At 36.0% G+C, this 17775-nt stretch overlaps 1 protein-coding gene across 8 annotated transcripts in view; it reads right to left on the bottom strand.

The window, feature by feature from the left end:
- Window positions 1-17775, bottom strand: part of LOC145331865 (uncharacterized) — a 99694-nt gene continuing 81919 nt past the window's right edge. For 3 of the 8 annotated variants that reach the window (XM_080176710.1, XM_080176716.1, XM_080176717.1), the window contains exons 29-36: window positions 17032-17085; window positions 16031-16119; window positions 14125-14277; window positions 13425-13475; window positions 12534-12612; window positions 4457-4526; window positions 3207-3264; window positions 2-435 (exon numbers count right to left, since the gene is read on the bottom strand). In XM_080176710.1, coding sequence (XP_080032836.1) covers window positions 24-435; window positions 3207-3264; window positions 4457-4526; window positions 12534-12612; window positions 13425-13475; window positions 14125-14277; window positions 16031-16119; window positions 17032-17085 — 966 coding nt within the window. In that variant the 3' untranslated portion in view covers window positions 2-23. Of the gene's footprint in view, window positions 436-3206; window positions 3308-4456; window positions 4527-12533; window positions 12613-13424; window positions 13476-14124; window positions 14278-16023; window positions 16120-17031; window positions 17086-17775 lie in introns of all 8 variants that reach the window. The other 5 variants (XM_080176714.1, XM_080176713.1, XM_080176711.1 and 2 more) reach the window with 5 other exon arrangements.

Raw genomic sequence — 17775 nt, 5'->3', positions numbered from 1 at the left:
TCAATTAATGTAAGAATATTCTACTATCCTGTAGTTTGTTTATCAAAACCGTTTGGCGGATCCAACGCCTCACTGTAGACCTCCGCATAAATATCACTATCATACATGATATAGTCTTTCCCGCTGGAGCGCGGCTTGACGGCATCGCTCAGTCCTGCCGAAATACTCGACGGCGGCGTCACAAGATCCGTAAAAAGTCCCGTGCTTTCAACCGCCGGGGAATTCATTAAACTTGATGAACGTATAGGCGGAATGGCCGGCGGTTGGGCCGGTACAGCTTGACTGATTGAGTCTTTACCGCCGATTCCGCCGGAACCGCCGTTTATGTCCGTTTCCTTGGCGTTCTCCAGGTTTCTAAAGTTTATCCGGTTTGTGGCGGATTTGTTGATGCTTGCGTAGACCGGCTCACTTGTTATATCCGCCGCGCTATGACGTCTTTTGTATTCAAACGGCACAAATGTCGTTATTCAATTATTAGTACAATACTTGGAGAAATGGGATATAAGTCTGTAAATTACACTTGTAATTAAAGTATTTTGACCATGTTATCTTAAGAATTTTAGGTACTTTTTATTGAAATTAATTTTTGAAACTTTTCATCAAATCATTTTAATACATAAAAGGTGTAATATTGTTTAAAAATTTTAGGAATTTATCCTCCATTGTCCTATCCTCTACGATCCCTGAGTAAAATTTAAAGAAACAAGGATGAAAACAACCATAAAAGCAAAACAAATCAGACGAGATAATTAACATTCCCAAACATAAAACTTCACTTCTAGTTATTAAAGAAAGTTTAAAAGCGATATAATGGTTGTGACATGACATAAGCAAAAAATAATGCATTGTGGACATACAGAAATACGGACCCTGTTTCTATATCTATAATACAAAGTAGCTTGATGTCTGTCCGTCCGTCCGTCCGTCAGTCTGTCTGTCTGTCCGTCCGTCTGTCTGTCTGTATGTCCGTCTGTCCCTTAAGATCTCGGTAACCGCTAAACCGATCAGATTCTACTCTTCAGGGTATATACCTATTGGTCCTGTGGTGGTTTTAAGCTATTTTCTGGGGCAGATCCAATTTTTTTTCCCGAAAATTTGAAATTGATACTGGGGCAGCTGCAATTTTTTTTCCCCGAAAATTACCTCTTGGGGCAAAGCCCCTAGAGGCTAGGGGCGAAGCCGCTAGTAAATAAAAAAACTACAATTTAAAACTAAGCAATTCACTCACAAACTAAATATTTCAATCTAAAATTGTCAAGTGAAGAGACAAGAAGAAGCCTTACAGAGTAATTTGAGATTCGTATTTAGATAACACAAAATATACATCCTTATACTAAAGTAACAGGATGTTTTTCTTTTTGTGTATCTGTGTGTCTGTACCGAAGGATCTCGCTAACCGCTAAACCGATCGGGTTCTCTTTAACAGGATAGCTTCTCATAGGTTCTGGGAAGGTTTATAACTATTTTCTTGGGGAATGGGACACCCCCTAACCCACCCAAAAATGAAAAATACCCCCCCCCAAAAAAAATTGGATTTTTTGATTAAAATTAAAAATGATGGGGGATGGGGGGAGGCAACCCCTCCCCCCCCCCCAAAAAAAAAAATTCCACCCCCCAAATATTTTTTTTTACTTTTTACTTTTTCTTTTAAAATCTAAAATAAGAAATTGGGTTATCAAATTCGACTACCCCCTCCTCAAGTGCCCCTAGAGGCCTCTAGGGTCGAAGCCGCTAGTATGAATATAAAGATTCAAATTTTAAAATAGTAGACATTCCAAATCAATGATGACATCATCCTTAATTAACTTAGCACAAAAATAGCATGGAATGGACAAACAGACAGAAGTTACAGAGCAGATGAATAGTTCTCATAACAACGTAAAAAAAGAGAAAATAGAGAAAACGTTCAAGGAAAATCACTAAACCTTAAAAGAATAACGTATGATTACTTAAAGCGTGACTAACAGACAAACAGACAAAACAATGTATATATTAGATGCGCATATGTCCTAGGAATCTTCACTAAAACATTAAGCTAACCATATTTAATAGAAGCCGAGAAAATCACATTTCCCCCTAGCGTAACGGACTGACTGACAAAATTAATTATAGAGTAGCTTCTTTACTAAAACATATAGAGTCTAAATATGTTTTCATAGTGGCTGAATACTGTTATAGTTACCAAGCCCTGATTTTTATATTTGGCATTTTATTAAAACTTAGACAATTTATTTTGCACCAAAGATGTGTTTATATTTAGGTTAAACAATATAAAGGTGAAGAAACTATAGTTTTTGAAAAAATGTCTAAACTTCTTTCGCCTAAGTTGATGCATATAGAAGTTTTTGAATATCACATAGATACTACACTTATATGAACAACGCCTCTATTCGTTAGTTCGTCTGTACGTAAGTCCGTAACGTTATTAGGAAATGTGATTTACTCGGCATTTATTGAAGATAGACAGCTGAAGATTTAATAGGCAAATATTATGAAAATTGTTTTTTTTTTCGTCTGTCTGTTGGTCATCTTTAAAGACAAAACCTTGTTTTTATAGGTTTCGTAATTTTCTAAGGTTTTTGCATATTTTCTCTTACATAACTTACTTTGTTCGATACTTTTTTATATTTTTTTTATAATTTCTAAGAAATACTGTTTTTACATAGAAGTAAAGTATTTATGTGATGATCTATTTCAAAATGCACTACTAATCTGTCATTTAGAATTTAATCTCTTGTTACATTTTTGTTATAAAATATTATTATGTAAATATTTACTTATTTTTGATAATAGTATAATGCTTTCTAAAAGCATTTAAATTTATTTTCATTTTTCAATAAATGAAAGTTGTCAAAATATTTTTATTATGTAAATTGCAAAGAAAATAAGTAAATTGTAATGTAATGAAAGGTGCTTTCATACAAAGTACCCAGTTAAGCACTGTTAACCCATTTCCCCTGCATATGAAATAAGGGGGGGGGGGCATAATTTTTAGTTAAGTATTATTTTAGGTTAGGTTAGGTAAGGTCATATTTGGGTACTGGAACGCACTACATGGTTAACTGTAGGTAAAGACTTCTCCCCCCCCCCCCAAAAAAAAAGCGGTTGTTAGTTCAAAGGAAAAACTATCCCAAAAAGGCACAGCCGATATATAGTAAATTATTGCGCGCATCTACTAACAAATAACGACGACATTTGTGACGTGCCTGTCTTTCTTCTCTTCTCTCTTCTTCACATCTATAACTTTGATCTTCTGGTCTTTCCCTGTAACAAGGATGACAGCATCCATGAGTAGCGCAGTAGGGAACTAATTAAACAAAAATATCTAACTACTTGAAAAATAAATGAGAATAAAAATTTTTAGATGTATAAGACAAAAGTTCTAAGCTAGATTATCAAGAACAATAGCCCGTATATAAATGTAACAGGAGCTAAGTCTGTATGTACAAAACAATCTCTGTAAACCCTAAACCGATAGGTTTCTCCTTTACACTTAGGCTCTCATAGATTCAGGGAAGGTTTATAGAGGGGATAGGACAATGAACAACTTTATGTATGTATATCCCAAATGATGATAAATTTACTCGAACCCCTCCGTAGAATATAAATATTTCTTTCAGTTTCAACCATCAAATTAAGATTCGATTAAAGTTAACAAATGAAAGAAGTGATTTTAAAATTTGTAAGTAGAATATACATACAGTCCAATGTCCCCTCCTTCCTTCACGAGAAGCTTATCAAAAATAAATAAGAAAAATCATTATTTTAAGTTATTTGTAAATTTTTTAAAATAAAGTCTTAAAGAGATTTATAAAACTGGCACACAATCTGACATTTGGATTGTTAATTTAATTCTAGAGTAGCTATGCTATTGACAACGTAATTAATATAGAGAATAACAAAATTTAATTTAATTTTTCACAATTACTATGTCTTTTAAATATAATAATTAATATATAATAATTGAACATGCAAATCTTGGCTAACACCACATTATACCCCACATGATGTTGTTTGTATAACACCCCCTAAACATCACACCTCTCTGCACCCCCTTCGGTTTAAATTGAAGGGGTAAGTCAAAATTTTTAATACACTTGCAAAAGTGATTTAGTTAAACTTATGGACGGACATATGAAAAGAAATCATAAATAACTGTGTTCAATATCACTATTATTATTATAAATAAAAAAGCTAGTCCTTTCATGGCTCTATTCTAACTAACATATATATTATATGCTAATGGATATAGAATACATGGATATTATGACAGGGGAAATTCTGTCGTCAATTTAGGTTCCCCCAATTGACATCATTTATTGATCGGTTGTCTACTCCAGTAGGAGGGTAGATGATGTGGGTATCTTTACATTTGCCAACTGGAAGAGGCATATTATCAGGGTAAGCGAGAATCTCTTACAATATCCACATATTGTATATCCATTATTAAGCTTACCCACAGTGTTGGATGAATCAATGATTACGATGCCTTTGGATCGTTTCTTGTTCTTGTTCTGTTTGTCACCCTGATATAAGTTTTATTACGTACACACAACAGAGATGGGTTTTTAAAGGATGAATGCCGCGTTTTTTGGACCTTTTCAGACATTGATTGATTGAACGAAGACGAAAGGATTTTAACCTAGTATACAACCTTAAGAATTCAAAATTTTAAAATTATTAGTTTAGCCATTTGTATAATGTCTAATACAGCTCTAAAAAGATGCATTAATTAAAATGCAGCAAAAATGGATTGAAGATAATATGTTTTTCTTCTGTGAAGGCCGTACCAACAAGAGCGAAATAATTAAATAAATAGTTGTAAACTCTGTTTAAATTTCGCGAATTGAAAAAACCAGGGTTCGGAAGCCGCAGCCGCAGCCTCAGCCTCAGCCACCATCAGCCGCGCGGCTTACGAGAAGCCTCAAAATCAGCCGCGCGGCTTCCTCAGCCACCCAATAAGCCTCAGCCTTAGTCGCAGCCGCGCGGCTTAAAGAAAACATAAGCCACTGTAAGCCTCAGCCGCATTCAGCCACTGTAAGCCTCAGCCACAAAACTCCAATTCAGCCACATTAAGCCTCAGCCGCACTAAGCCTCATTCAGCCAACGCCCCTCTAAGCCTCAGCCGCAATCAGCCGCGCGGCTTATAGTTGGGGAAGCCTCAGCCACACTCAGCCGCGCGGCTGTTAATAATTTGAAGCCGCAGCCGCACTCAGCCGCGCGGCTTCAAGAAAGCCTCAGCCGCAGCTGCAAAGTTATGATTATGCCGCAGCCGCAGCCGCGCGGCTTGATATTTGTAAGCCGCAGCCTCAGCCGCAGCTTAATTTTTTTAATTCAGCCGCAGCTTTGACACAGCCGCGCGGCTGAGATATTGTAAGCCCCAGCCGCAGCCGCAGGTGCTAAATTAGTACAAGCCTCAGCCGTCAATTCAGCCGCGGGGCTTAATTTTCATTTAATTTTGTCTGTCTGAAGCTTAAGATCTCAGCAACCACTGAACTGACAATGTTGTCCTTCTCAGGAATCCTTTTACTAAAGTAACAGGATGTCTATGTGTCTGTGTATCTGTGTGTCTGTACCAAAGGATCTCTCTAACCGCTGAACCGATCGGGTTCTCCTTAACAGGGTAGCTTCTCATAGGTCCTGGGAAGGTTTATAACTATTTTTTTTGGGGTGGGACACCCCCAACCCCCCAAAAAAATTAAAAATCCCCCCCCCCCTCAAAAAAAGAAAAATTTTTTAAAATTTTTTAAACTAAAATTAAAAATGAGGGGGGAGGCCCCCCCCCCTAAAAAAAATTCCCCCCCCCAAAAAAAATTTTTTTTTTACTTTTCTTTAAAAATTTAAAATAAGAAATTGGGTTATTAAATTTGACTCTCTCTCTTCCTCAAGTGCCCCCTAAAGGCCTCTAGGGGCGTAGCCGCTAGTTATATATATATTGACATTGGATGGTTTTGAGCTAATTTTGGGGTGGGGGTCAGACATTTCCATCGCCCAAAAATAATTTTTTTAAATGTTATACTTTTAAATTTTTTCATATTCTTTTATAAAAATTTTATCTTAAGTTTTTTTTAAAATTACAACATAGAAACTACCATCTCGAACAACTACAAAAAGTTTGAACCTGTAATGTAAGAGCTCTAGTGGCGCAATCAGTTAGTGCACGGTTCTTCTACACTGTTATGCCGGGGTTATAAGTTCGAATTTCACCAGGAGCAATACGTTTTTGAACGTTGATACTTATGAATATTATTGAATACTATTTATAGGGTAACTGCCCTACTGACGTTTGCCTAATTTTATTGTTTTTAAAAGATACAAATTTTTCAGAATTTACTTAATATTCACTATGAATTTGCATTATCTTAAATTTTTTTTCTTGTACAAGTGGCCTATTTAGCTCAATGGTAGACTTGTAAACTAGGGACCGTGAGTTCAAACCTCACAGGGGGCAATCAATTTTTGTGATACTCAAGTTATATAGTAGCTTCTCTATTATTTTTCCGTTTAGGTACGCAATACTTGTTCTATATAATCAAGCTTCTCCTACTTAGATATTTCTTCAATTTTAAATGTATTTAATACTTTGTGGTTGATGAGAGACACTAAAAAAGTTATGCAAAAAAAAAGATTTATACATATTTCATTTTTCATAGTATTTTTAAATTAATGAAAATAATTAAATTAAGATTTGAGGAGGGGGGAGGGTGTGTGTGTGTGTTTATTTTGAACACAAATTATCCTAATATGTTTTCTAACAAAAAAAATTTAAACAGCGATGTATTTTACTTTTTAAAGTTGGTTAAAAAAGGTCTGTAAAATGCAATAAATTGTCCTGTATAATATGCAAAAAAATCTACATAATCTTTATTACTCGATAGATTGAAATAGTTAAATGATTATCATATATCATCCGATTTTGTTTATTTTACAAAGATGCTTACTAAAATTGATTTTATTTTCGAAACTGCAATTATTATAAAAAAAAATGTTTCTTTATCTTTATCATTATGTTATACAATTTCTGAATTTATAAGCAATACATGAATCGATATATTATTACTTTGATGTTGTCCATATTTTCATGTACTCTGATAAAGAAATAATCTCAGCTGGCTAAAATAACAATAACCCCCATACACCCCCTTTAATCCATCTCTCCCCTCTTATGGGATATATAAATTAACTGGCCAATAAATGAGGTCCATAATTTTATTAACAAATTTTCTTTTTTTTAATATATCCACATATTCTATTATATAAAGTGGTAATGTGAAGCTTCTTATTGATCCAGGGAAAGTTTATAATTTTTTTGGGGAAATGTATAAAGTATGGAGAGTTATTTTGTCTGTAGATTAAGAATTCGATAACTACTGAACTAATGTAAACTTTTTAAATTGCCTTTTCCAAGTTTTTGAATTTTTTAAAAAACTAAAATTAAAACTGGTGGGTGCTCAACCAAACTCCCCCCTATTTTCCCATAAAAAAATAATAAAAGTCACCGTTCATCCCCCCAAATTTTTTTTTCTTCTGGGATTCGAACCCGGATGATAGATGGTTCAAAGCTGTTACCGTACCAAAAAGCTATCAGAGCTCCAATATTTCAAAATGAAAATTTGTCTTATTTTTAGATCATTAAGTATTATGATGTCTGTTTGTTTGTCTGTCTATATGTTTGTACTACAGGATCTCGCTAACTACTAAACCGATATGGTGCTCCTATTCAGGGTAGTTTCTTATAGGTACTGGGAAGGTTTACAACTATTTTGGGGGAGGGTACCATCACACTACCAGAAAAAAATTGCCTTAGAAAAAAAATTAAACATCACCCCAAAATTAAAAATGTGATTTACTCGCCCTGGCCCTCCCCACCCAATAAAAATCACCCTACCCCCCAAAAAATTATTTTAATTCAGTTCTTCTTTTTCCAGTACCTATTGTTTAGTATTTTTTGTAATAACTTCATAATTACATTGTCATTAAGATTATGTGACATAAAAAGTTAGTCATAAAAATTATACCCATGAATAATTGTAATAAAAAGCACTTTTGTAAAAAAACATTTTTCATAAGAGGTAAGTTTTTATGACAAATACATTTATTGCAAGTGTACATATGATAAGCATTTTAAAGACGATTATTTTTAAGACAAATTTAACCTGCATACCATGGCTCAACATGTAGCGCATCTGCTTGTCATCATGGAGGTAATAGGTTCAAATCTTGGCCAGACACTGCGCGAAAACTGAAGACGTTAAATGGTTCCTACTGCAGCTATGCCAGGTATGCAACATGTAAAGTTAGAGTATGATTTCCTTGGCTCGTAAACAGGCGTAACTCATTACCATAGGACTTTCTGGCAGGTAGTTGGTTGCTGGATAGATGTCACTTAAATTGGAAAGAATTGGTTCCTCTTAATTATCCAAGGTTCAACAAGAAGCGCATCTGCTTGTCATCAGGGAGGTAATAGGTTCGAATCTCGGCCAGACACTGCGTTATAACTGAAGACATTAAATGGTTCCTACTGCTGCTATGGCAGGTGTGCAACATGTAAAGTTGGAGTAGGAGGATTTCCTTGGCTCATAAACAGGCGTAACTCATTACCATAAAACTTTCAGGCAGGTAGTTCAATAAAAAAAGTTGGTTGCTGGATATATGTCACTTAAACTAATACAGAAAAGGAAAGAATTGGTTCCCCAAGGTTCAACAAGTAGCGCATCTGCTTGTCATCAGGGATGTAATAGGTTCGAATCTCGCGCAGACACTGCGTTATAACTGAAGACATTAAATGGTTCCTAGGTGCTAGGTGTGCAACATGAACAGGCGCAAAGGAAAGATATAATTCCCTTTAGTTATCCAGGGTTGTTGGACCTTGAGTTAATGTCATAGAAACCCTCGACCGTGGCTCAACATGTAGCGCATCGGCTCGTCGTCTGGGAGTTGATAGGCTTTGTACTGCATCATAACTAAAGATGTTGAAATAAATTCCTACTGCTAAAAAACTTGTATAAAACTTTGGGTACCAGTATAAAACTTTGGGTATCAGAATAAATTTTTGTCTATTAGTATAAAACTTTGGGTACCAGTATAAAACTTTGGGTACCAGAATAAATTTTTGGCTATTAGTATAAAATTTTGGGTACCAGTATAAAACTTTGGGTACCAGTATAAAACTTTGGGTACCAATATAAAATTTGGGTACCAGTATAAAACTTTGGGTACTCGTATAAAACTTAAGGTACCAGTATAAAACTTTGGGTACCAATATTAAAACAAAATTTTAGGTATTAGTATAAAATTTTGGGTACCAGTATAAAACTTTGGGTACCAGTATAAAACTTTGGGTACCAGTATAAAACTTTGGGTACCAGTATAAAATTTGGGTACCAGTATAAAATTTGGGTAACTGTATAAAACTTTGGGTACCAGTATAAAACTTTGGGTACCAGTATAAAATTTGGGTACCTGTATAAAACTTTGGGTACCAGTAAAAAACTTTGGGTACCAGTATAAATTTTTAGTACCAGTATAAAACTTTTGGTACCAGTTTAAAACTTTGGGTACCAGTATAAAACTTTGGGTACCAGTATAAAACTTTGGGTTCTAGTATAAAACTTTGGGTACCAGTATAAAACTTTAGGTACCAGTATAAATTTTTAGTACCAGTATAAAACTTTGGGTACCAGTTTAAAACTTTGGGTACCAGTATAAAACTTTGGGTACCAGTATAAAACTTTGGGTTCTAGTATAAAACTTTTGGTACAAGTATAAAACTTTGGGTACCTGAATAAAATTTGAGTACTAGTCTAAAACTTTGGGTACCTGTATAAAAACTTTGGGTACCAGTATAAAACTTTGAGTACTAGTATAAAACTTTGGGTACTAGAATAAAACTTTGGATACCAGAATAAAATTTGAGTACTAGTATATAATTTTGGGTACTAGTATAAAACTTTGGGTACCAGTATAAAACTTTGGGTACCAGTATAAAATTTTGGGTACCAGTATAAAACTTTGGGTACCAGTATAAAACTTTGGGTACCAGAATAAAACTTTGGGTACCAGTATAAAATTTTGGGTACCAGTATAAAACTTTGGGTACCAGTATAAAACTTTGTGTACCAGTATAAAACTTTGGTTACCAGTAAAATTTGGGTACCAGTATAAAACTTTGGGTTCTAGTCTAAAACTTTGGGTACCATTATAAAACTTTGGGTTCCAGACTAAAACTTTGGGTACCAGTATAAAACTTTGAGTACCAGTATAAAACTTTGGGTACTAGAATAAAACTTCTGAATCAAACATTTGAAAAAATCCTGCTGTCTCCCCCCTCTTCCCTCCACTCTTATTCTCACAACCCCTAACCACCCTCAACTCTCCAAAAAATGTCCTAGAATGCATTTAAAAAATCCAATTTAGCCGAAGCCTCAGCTGCAAAGCTTATTTTATAATCAGCCATAAGATCAGCCGCAAGGCTTAATATTGTATTCAGCCGCAGCCGCATTCAGCTGCGCGGCTGAATTTAATTCAGCCACAGCCTCAGCCGCACGGCTTTCAGTAAGCCGCAGCCTCAGAATCAGCCGCGAGGCTTAATTATGTTATCAGCCACTCTCAGCCTCAGCCTCACTCAGCCGCGCGGCTTAATTTTCCAATCAGCCACTGTAAGCCGCAGCCGCTATGAGCCGCGCGGCTTTCAGTAAGCCGCAGCCTCAGCCACAAATCCTTCAGCCACTGTAAGCCTCAGCCACCCTCAGCCACTGTAAGCCTCAGCCGCTCGAAGCCTCAGCCACAAAATTCCAATTCAGCCACTGTAAGCCTCAGCCACCCCAATTCTTATTAAGCCTCAGCCGCATTCAGCCGCAGCCACTCTCAGCCGCACTAAGCCTCAGCCACTCTCAGCCTCAGCCACTTCCATAACTTTAAGCAGCCGCAGCCGCAGCCGCAGCCGCAAATTAGGATTCAGCCGCAGCCGCAGCCGCGCGGCTGATAGCGCGGCTTCCGAACCCTGGAAAAAACGCAGCATTTATCTTTCAAAAACCCATCTCAGGATGGTGGCTGAGAAAATGCAGGATCTCGCAGTTATACGCTGCCTCACTCAATACGAGATGGGTAGCGCAATTTTATATCTCAATTTTAGCATTTTATGGAGGAGACTATTTTTTTAGAGGGGTGTACAACTCTTCCCTGAATTGTGGGGGTTTGACAATGGCCAAATGGCATAAAACGCAAAAATGGATATCTGAAAATTGCATTACCCCTCTCATATTGCCGTATGACCGGGAGATCCTGCATTTTCTCTGCGGCAATCACACAACAATTATCCGAGATCTTAAGGTATAAGAAAATGGATGATACATTGATGTACATCCCAAATGCTGATTAACAAAATCATCCCTTTGGGGATTAAAATTATTTGTTAACAAGTTTGTACAAGCAACCAATCTAGATTAAATAAAAAGTACCCAAAGTGTTTATAAAACTTTGATAGCAAGAATAATCTCTAATCCAATGTCCCGTCCCTCACTGACTGATAATTACAACCAAGTTCAATATTTTTTTATGTACAACAACAATAACTATGCTACAAATTAACAACAGTATTTTTATTATTTACAAGGATGTTTAATTAAAGATAATAGTTATTTCTCGCATCGTATTATAAACGGCTTTCCGCGGATATAGAATGTACAATTATAAGATTAAAACTACCTAGTTTTTTTAGCCCTGAGGTGCCGAAGGCACCGGTTAAACAAACTGGTTTTAATCTTATGATTGTACATTTTATATTTGTAGAAAGCTGGATATAATACGATGCTAGACATAGTTTTTTCGTATGGATGAGAACCGGTTCCTATCCACCGGATTCAAATGAATACGAGAAAATATTAACAATATTTTTTAAAGCGAAGCTTTTCTATAATTAAAGTACGTCTGTCTGTAACGGATAGTACTTTTCCATTAAAGTAAAACACTAAAGGACGAAAGGGTTAAATAACTGTATATCTATATCGTAATGACCTTGTGCCGACTCTCAATTGGGTCTTTGAAAAAACAATAGTAACAGGAATATTAAGACAGTCAAGTAGCAGAAAACCATTTGTTAGCAGACAAAAAAGGTCATTGAAAAAGGGGGGAAGATAGATCTGTATATACATCTATACTATAGATCTGTTACTTTTCCACTAGAAATTAAGCCAAACAGACACACAGACAGTGTAATATACTTGCAGACATCATGCAACTTGTAACAGGATATATATTTGGCTATTTAACCACTGGAAAATAAAGAATATTCTAAAAAAGCAAATACTATTCAGGAAACTAAGCATTGGAGAATGTGCATTGCGTTTTAAATATCAGAGCTTCACAGCTGCCACTAAGCTTCAAATTTAAACCCGTTTGGATTCTTTGACAAGTTTTTTTCCCTTTTTTGGTTCAGATTTAGACTTCCAACAGATTATTAGAAAATTTGATTTCCCTGAGGCTTACAGACAGCTGAGCCGCCGCTGCCAAACTCTAAATCAAATATTACGAACCTGTTTATCTCCATCTGTAAAATCCGCGAAGGGATATTTAACACACAGCTGTGTCACCTCTGTATGCGAGTTCGTTTCTAGTAATATACATTCTTTATCATCTATAATACAAAGTAGAATGATGTTTGTTTGTCTGTCTGTTTGTTTGTAGCGAAGGATCTCGCTAACCGCTGAACCAATCGGGTTCTCCTTAACAGGGTAGCTTCTCATATGTCCCAGGAAGGTTTATAACTATTTTCTTGGGGGGGGACACCCCCAACCCCCCCCCCCCCAAAAAAAAAAAGAAAAATCCCCCCCACAATTTTTCTTTTCTTTTTAAAACTAAAATAGTGGGGTCGACTACCCCCCCCTCAAAAAAAAATCCCCCCCCCATTTTTTTTTTAAAAATTTTCTTTAAAATCTAAAACACGAAAAATTAGTTTGATCAAACCTCTTGGGGCAAAGCCCCTAGAGGCTAGGGGCGAAGCCGCTAGTTTACTATAATCTACTATATGTTTCTGCTGCTGCGCCCCTAGCATCCAGGGGCACGCTCTGTAAGGTAAAAGGATTGCCAGACAAATCTCGTATAACCAAGCTTTAAATCCTGACCTTTCTGATATTTATCAAGTTATAAAAAATCTTATTTCTCCAGAAAGGCTCGGCAGCCTTGCATCAGCCTCGACACAGCCTCAAATTTAAAATCGTTTGATTGCTTTGAAAATTTACTTGAAAGGAGGGATTGCCCTATTTTGGATAGGTTTAAACTTTCAGCTTTTAAAATTGTAAACGGTTTATTTGCATGAGGCTTACAGCTGAAAAAATTGCGGTTTCGGGCCCTGCTTCTTGGTAGCTGACTAGATAATGCCGAGCCCTACTTAAGCTATATTTTCTAAAAAGATAAATTGTATTCCTGAACTAAGAGCATCTGAATTCACACTGCTAGCACAATCAAAACTTCCTCTGTAAACATATCAATTCAAAAGTTAATATAAATTTTCAAAATCAAGGCATAAGACAAAGAAAATCAAGCAATTTTTAAGTGTAAAACTTTGACGAAGCCCAATCTGTACCACTTTTGATTCCTGTGACGTCATAAATGAGGGAGGTGAGAGTAGAAGTGGGAAAGGAATCCCCTAAAAAAGAGATGGAGAGACCCTTATTTTTATTACGTCACAGGAATCATAAGTGGTACAGATTTGGCTTCGTCTATAACTTTTTCTTTGGTAGATTTATCAAAGTAAAACACTAGAAAAGGAAGGGATCATTAAATAACTGTATGTCCCCATCCCAAGGACCTTGTGCCAACTCTCAATTGGGTCTTTAAAAATAAACCAAGTGTCGGGAATATTAACACAGCCAAGTAGCAGAAAACAATTTGCTAGCAGACGAAAACTGTCCTGTATATACATCAATACTACAGATCTGTTATTGAAAGGTTTCGTGATTAAAATTTATATATATCATATATTCCCTTTCCTTTTTTAATGACTAATGAACATGTGCTATATAACTCTCTTTGTCCTTTTGTCTACTAACGTTTTTTGTGCTTTTTGACGTTTTTATAAAAAATATGGTAGATATTTAACATATGGTTTTGCTGATATAATTCCTGACAGAACCGCTAACGCTACCGCTACCGCCGCCACAATCTATACTGCCAGTTTTGCTGCCGCCGCCGCAATCTAGACTACCAGACTTGCTGCCGCCGCAGTCCTTCAGGCTTCCTTTCTTCGACTGGCCGTTGGAGAAGTTTTTCATCTCCTTACACAATGAATATATCAGATTTTAAAAATAATTTTTAATTGGTATTTTTCTTCTCTCTCCAACTCTCTTGAAAATTCTCCTTTTATCAATCTATCTTTCCTTATTCTTATTTATTTCAATCTACTGCCATTCCTGTTTCTACCAGGACATTAGGTATAACAAATAATCATCTATGCAGTATTATCCTTTATATCCTTGTATATTATACATTTTGTTCTTTCTCTAATAAGTAGCGAAGCTAGTCTATGATTCACTATGTCTGTTTGTCCATCAGTCCGTGACGCTATGGGGGTAATGAGATTTTAGGCTAGACCTCTGATTTTTTTAGACAACATTCCCAGCGTTCTCATGTCTTCTTTCTCTTTTTTCTTCTCCTTGAACATTTGATTGAGAATTCATGTTTTTTTTTATGATTAGCTACTTATGGATGTTGTCATCCTTATTTTTATTCTATCAATTTCATTTAATGTAAATGAACACATCTGTACATGAAACAATCTGAAATGCAAAAGAAACTTAACATTAAAATACTTGTGAGTTGGTAATTAAATATCAATTGTAAATGATCTAATCCATTCCTTAGCAGGGGCGTCCAAGCTTTTTTTTTTGGGGTGGGTAAAAAAGTTTAGGGGGGGGGGTAATTCGTGTTTGGGGGGGGTAAAATGGCGCGCGAAGCGCGCCAAAATTTTTTTTTATCCCCCCCAAAATTTTTACCCCGGGGGTAAAATTTGATTGGGGGGGGTAATTACCCCCCCTAAAGTCTGTTGGGGGGGGTAAATACTCCCCCCAAATCTGTTGGGGGGGGTAATTACCCCCCCCAAACTAATTTACCCCGGGGGTAAAATTTTTGGGGGGGGTAATTTAATTATGTAAAAAAAGCACCTACCTAATCTATTAAGTTAATAAGTACTATCCTATAACATAAAGTAGTAAGTAAGGTTTATTTGACTATAGCTTCAGATTTCATTACTTTTAATACTGAGTTCTCCTTTTTAGGAAAGCTTCACATAGATCCCATGATGGTTCCACACTATTATAGGTCAATCCTTTGAGTGGTTTTAGGCTATTTTTCTCCTCCCTTTTCACCCTTTAGAAAACCAGAGTTCTTAGATGCTAAGGGCGCCACTACTATTCAAATATATAGTAGTATCTCATTCTTTAGAACATAAAAATACAATAATTAACTCACTAACCAATGAACCAATATGATTATACTTTAAAGTGAAGCGTCTTATAGGTCCTGGTAAGTTTTATAACTAGTTTTGAGACACCCTGACATCCTCCCAAAAGAAATCGCCTATAGAAATTCTTTTTCATTATTTAATGAAATATTTAATTTAGTTAGGTATCTATTTTATGGAATCTTCAGTGCTTTACAATTACATCATAGATCCCCGGGATGGTTTAGTGGGGGGGACGGGGATTACTCCCTCCCCCCCCCAAAAAAAAAATTTTCAGTAAATTTTTTTTTTAAGAACATTCAATTTGGGGGGGGGTAAATACCCCCCCCAAAAATTTTTTTTAAAGAACATTTATTTTGGGGGGGGTAATTACCCCCCCCCAAAATCGTTTGGGGGGGGTAAATACCCCCCCCAAAATCGTTGGGGGTGCCTACGGCACCCCCAAGGTAGGGGTAATTTTTTTTTGGGGGGGGTATTGTTCAAAAAATTTTGGGGGTGCCTACGGCACCCCCAAAATCGTTTTGGGGTGCCAAATGGCCCATTACCCCCCCCCTTGGACGCCTATGTTCCTTAGGTTCTACCCCTAGGTTATCCAGATTAGCAGAGTCTATGCTGCATGGAGCTGCGAAATTCTTCATTGCTTCATCCTTGTTACGCTGATCCTAAGATGGGTTTTTGAAAGATGAATGCCGCGTTTTTTCGACATTTTTAAAACATTGATTGATTGAACGAAGACGATAGAATTTCAACAGAGTATACAACTTAAGAATTCAAAATTTTAAAATTATTATTTTAGCCATTTGTATAATGTCTAATACAGCTCTAAAAAGATCCACTAATAAATATGCAGCAAATATGAATTGAAGATAATTTGTTTTTCTTCCATGAAGGCCGTACCAACAAAAGCGAAATAATTAAATCAATAGTTGTATACTCTGTTTAAATTTCGCGAATTGAAAAAACGCGGCATTCATCTTTCAAAAACCTGTCTCTGAATATGCAGGGATTTTAAAGGATAAGACAACAATGAAAATTAGTTAGTTTACATTCTCAAGTAGATATAAAATTCTATGTAAATTATGATTATTTTTCTCCTGAATGTGACAAAAAATATGCCTTTATCAAATCTTATTATAGACAGTTTTCCGCGGATTTTAAAATGAAAAATTATAGGAGTAAAACCATTTTTAGTCCCGAACAGCCAAACATGCCTACTAAATAAATATCAATTCTATAATTTTTCATTTTAGAATCCGGGGAAAGCTGTCTTTAATACGATGCAATACAATACTTTTTATTTTAGTATGGCTGAGTACTGTTTCTAATCAAGCGGATATTAATAGGTTTCGAAGTCATACTGGAATAGTTATTTCTCGCATCGTATAATAAACGGCTTTCCGCGGATATAGAATGCACAATTATGAGATTAAAACTGGTTTTAATGTTATGATTGTACATTTTTATATTCTTAGAAAGCTGGATATAATACGATGCTAGACATAGTTTTTTCGTATGGATGAGAACCAATTCCTATCCACCGGATTCGAATGAATACGAGAAATGTTTTTACTTACCTTAGTTAATTTGTCCAAGTCTTGTTCGTCTTGATATGGGAATAAAGACTCCTTACAAAATAATAACTAACACATCTGATTTTAAAACGTTTATAAAAAAGTAAAAAAAATAGAATTTAGTATTTGTAACTCTGCCCACATGGCGTGAACACTGTCCCGATTTTGTATTTGGTCTTTGAAATAGCGTACGAAATATAACACAGCCGAATCCATGCAAATAGCATAAAGCAATCTGCTAACAAACGAAAAGGGTCTCCACTACTTGGGCCAGGTAGTTGTCGAATTGGACATCTATACTTATACATTTATTACTTTCATAAAAAAATATAAATAAGTCGTTGCCTTCTCACAAAGTGCCTGTTGAGCACTGAAACACCCACAACTTATTTTTCAAATAAAACTAAAATGAGGAGTGGGGGTGGGGATACAGATTTTATACTTATACCTAACCCTGCAGCGGGACTACACCCAGCAGAGGCCTACATCTGCTGAGTCATAACACTGTGGGGCTACTAAATACCCAATATTATGAGCCATTCTGGGAAGGTTTATAACTATTTTGATTGAGGGTAACACTACCCTCCAAAGCAGCGTTGCGGAGCCGTTTGATTTTGGTGCGTCTCCGCGGAGCCGTCTGTGATGATGGAGGCTCCGGCTCCAGCTCCGGCTCCGACCTAAAATCAAGAAAAAACTCGACACATTTTTTTCCCACGTCTATTTTTGAATTTTGGTGGTTTTAAAAGA

The sequence above is a fragment of the Acartia tonsa genome, chromosome 11 (genome assembly GCF_053477335.1).
Source record: "Acartia tonsa isolate MP-2025a chromosome 11, ASM5347733v1, whole genome shotgun sequence".
Classification (NCBI taxonomy): domain Eukaryota; kingdom Metazoa; phylum Arthropoda; class Copepoda; order Calanoida; family Acartiidae; genus Acartia; species Acartia tonsa.
The sequence above is the reverse complement of the archived record's forward strand: the minus strand, read 5'-3'. Positions and strand labels throughout refer to the sequence as shown.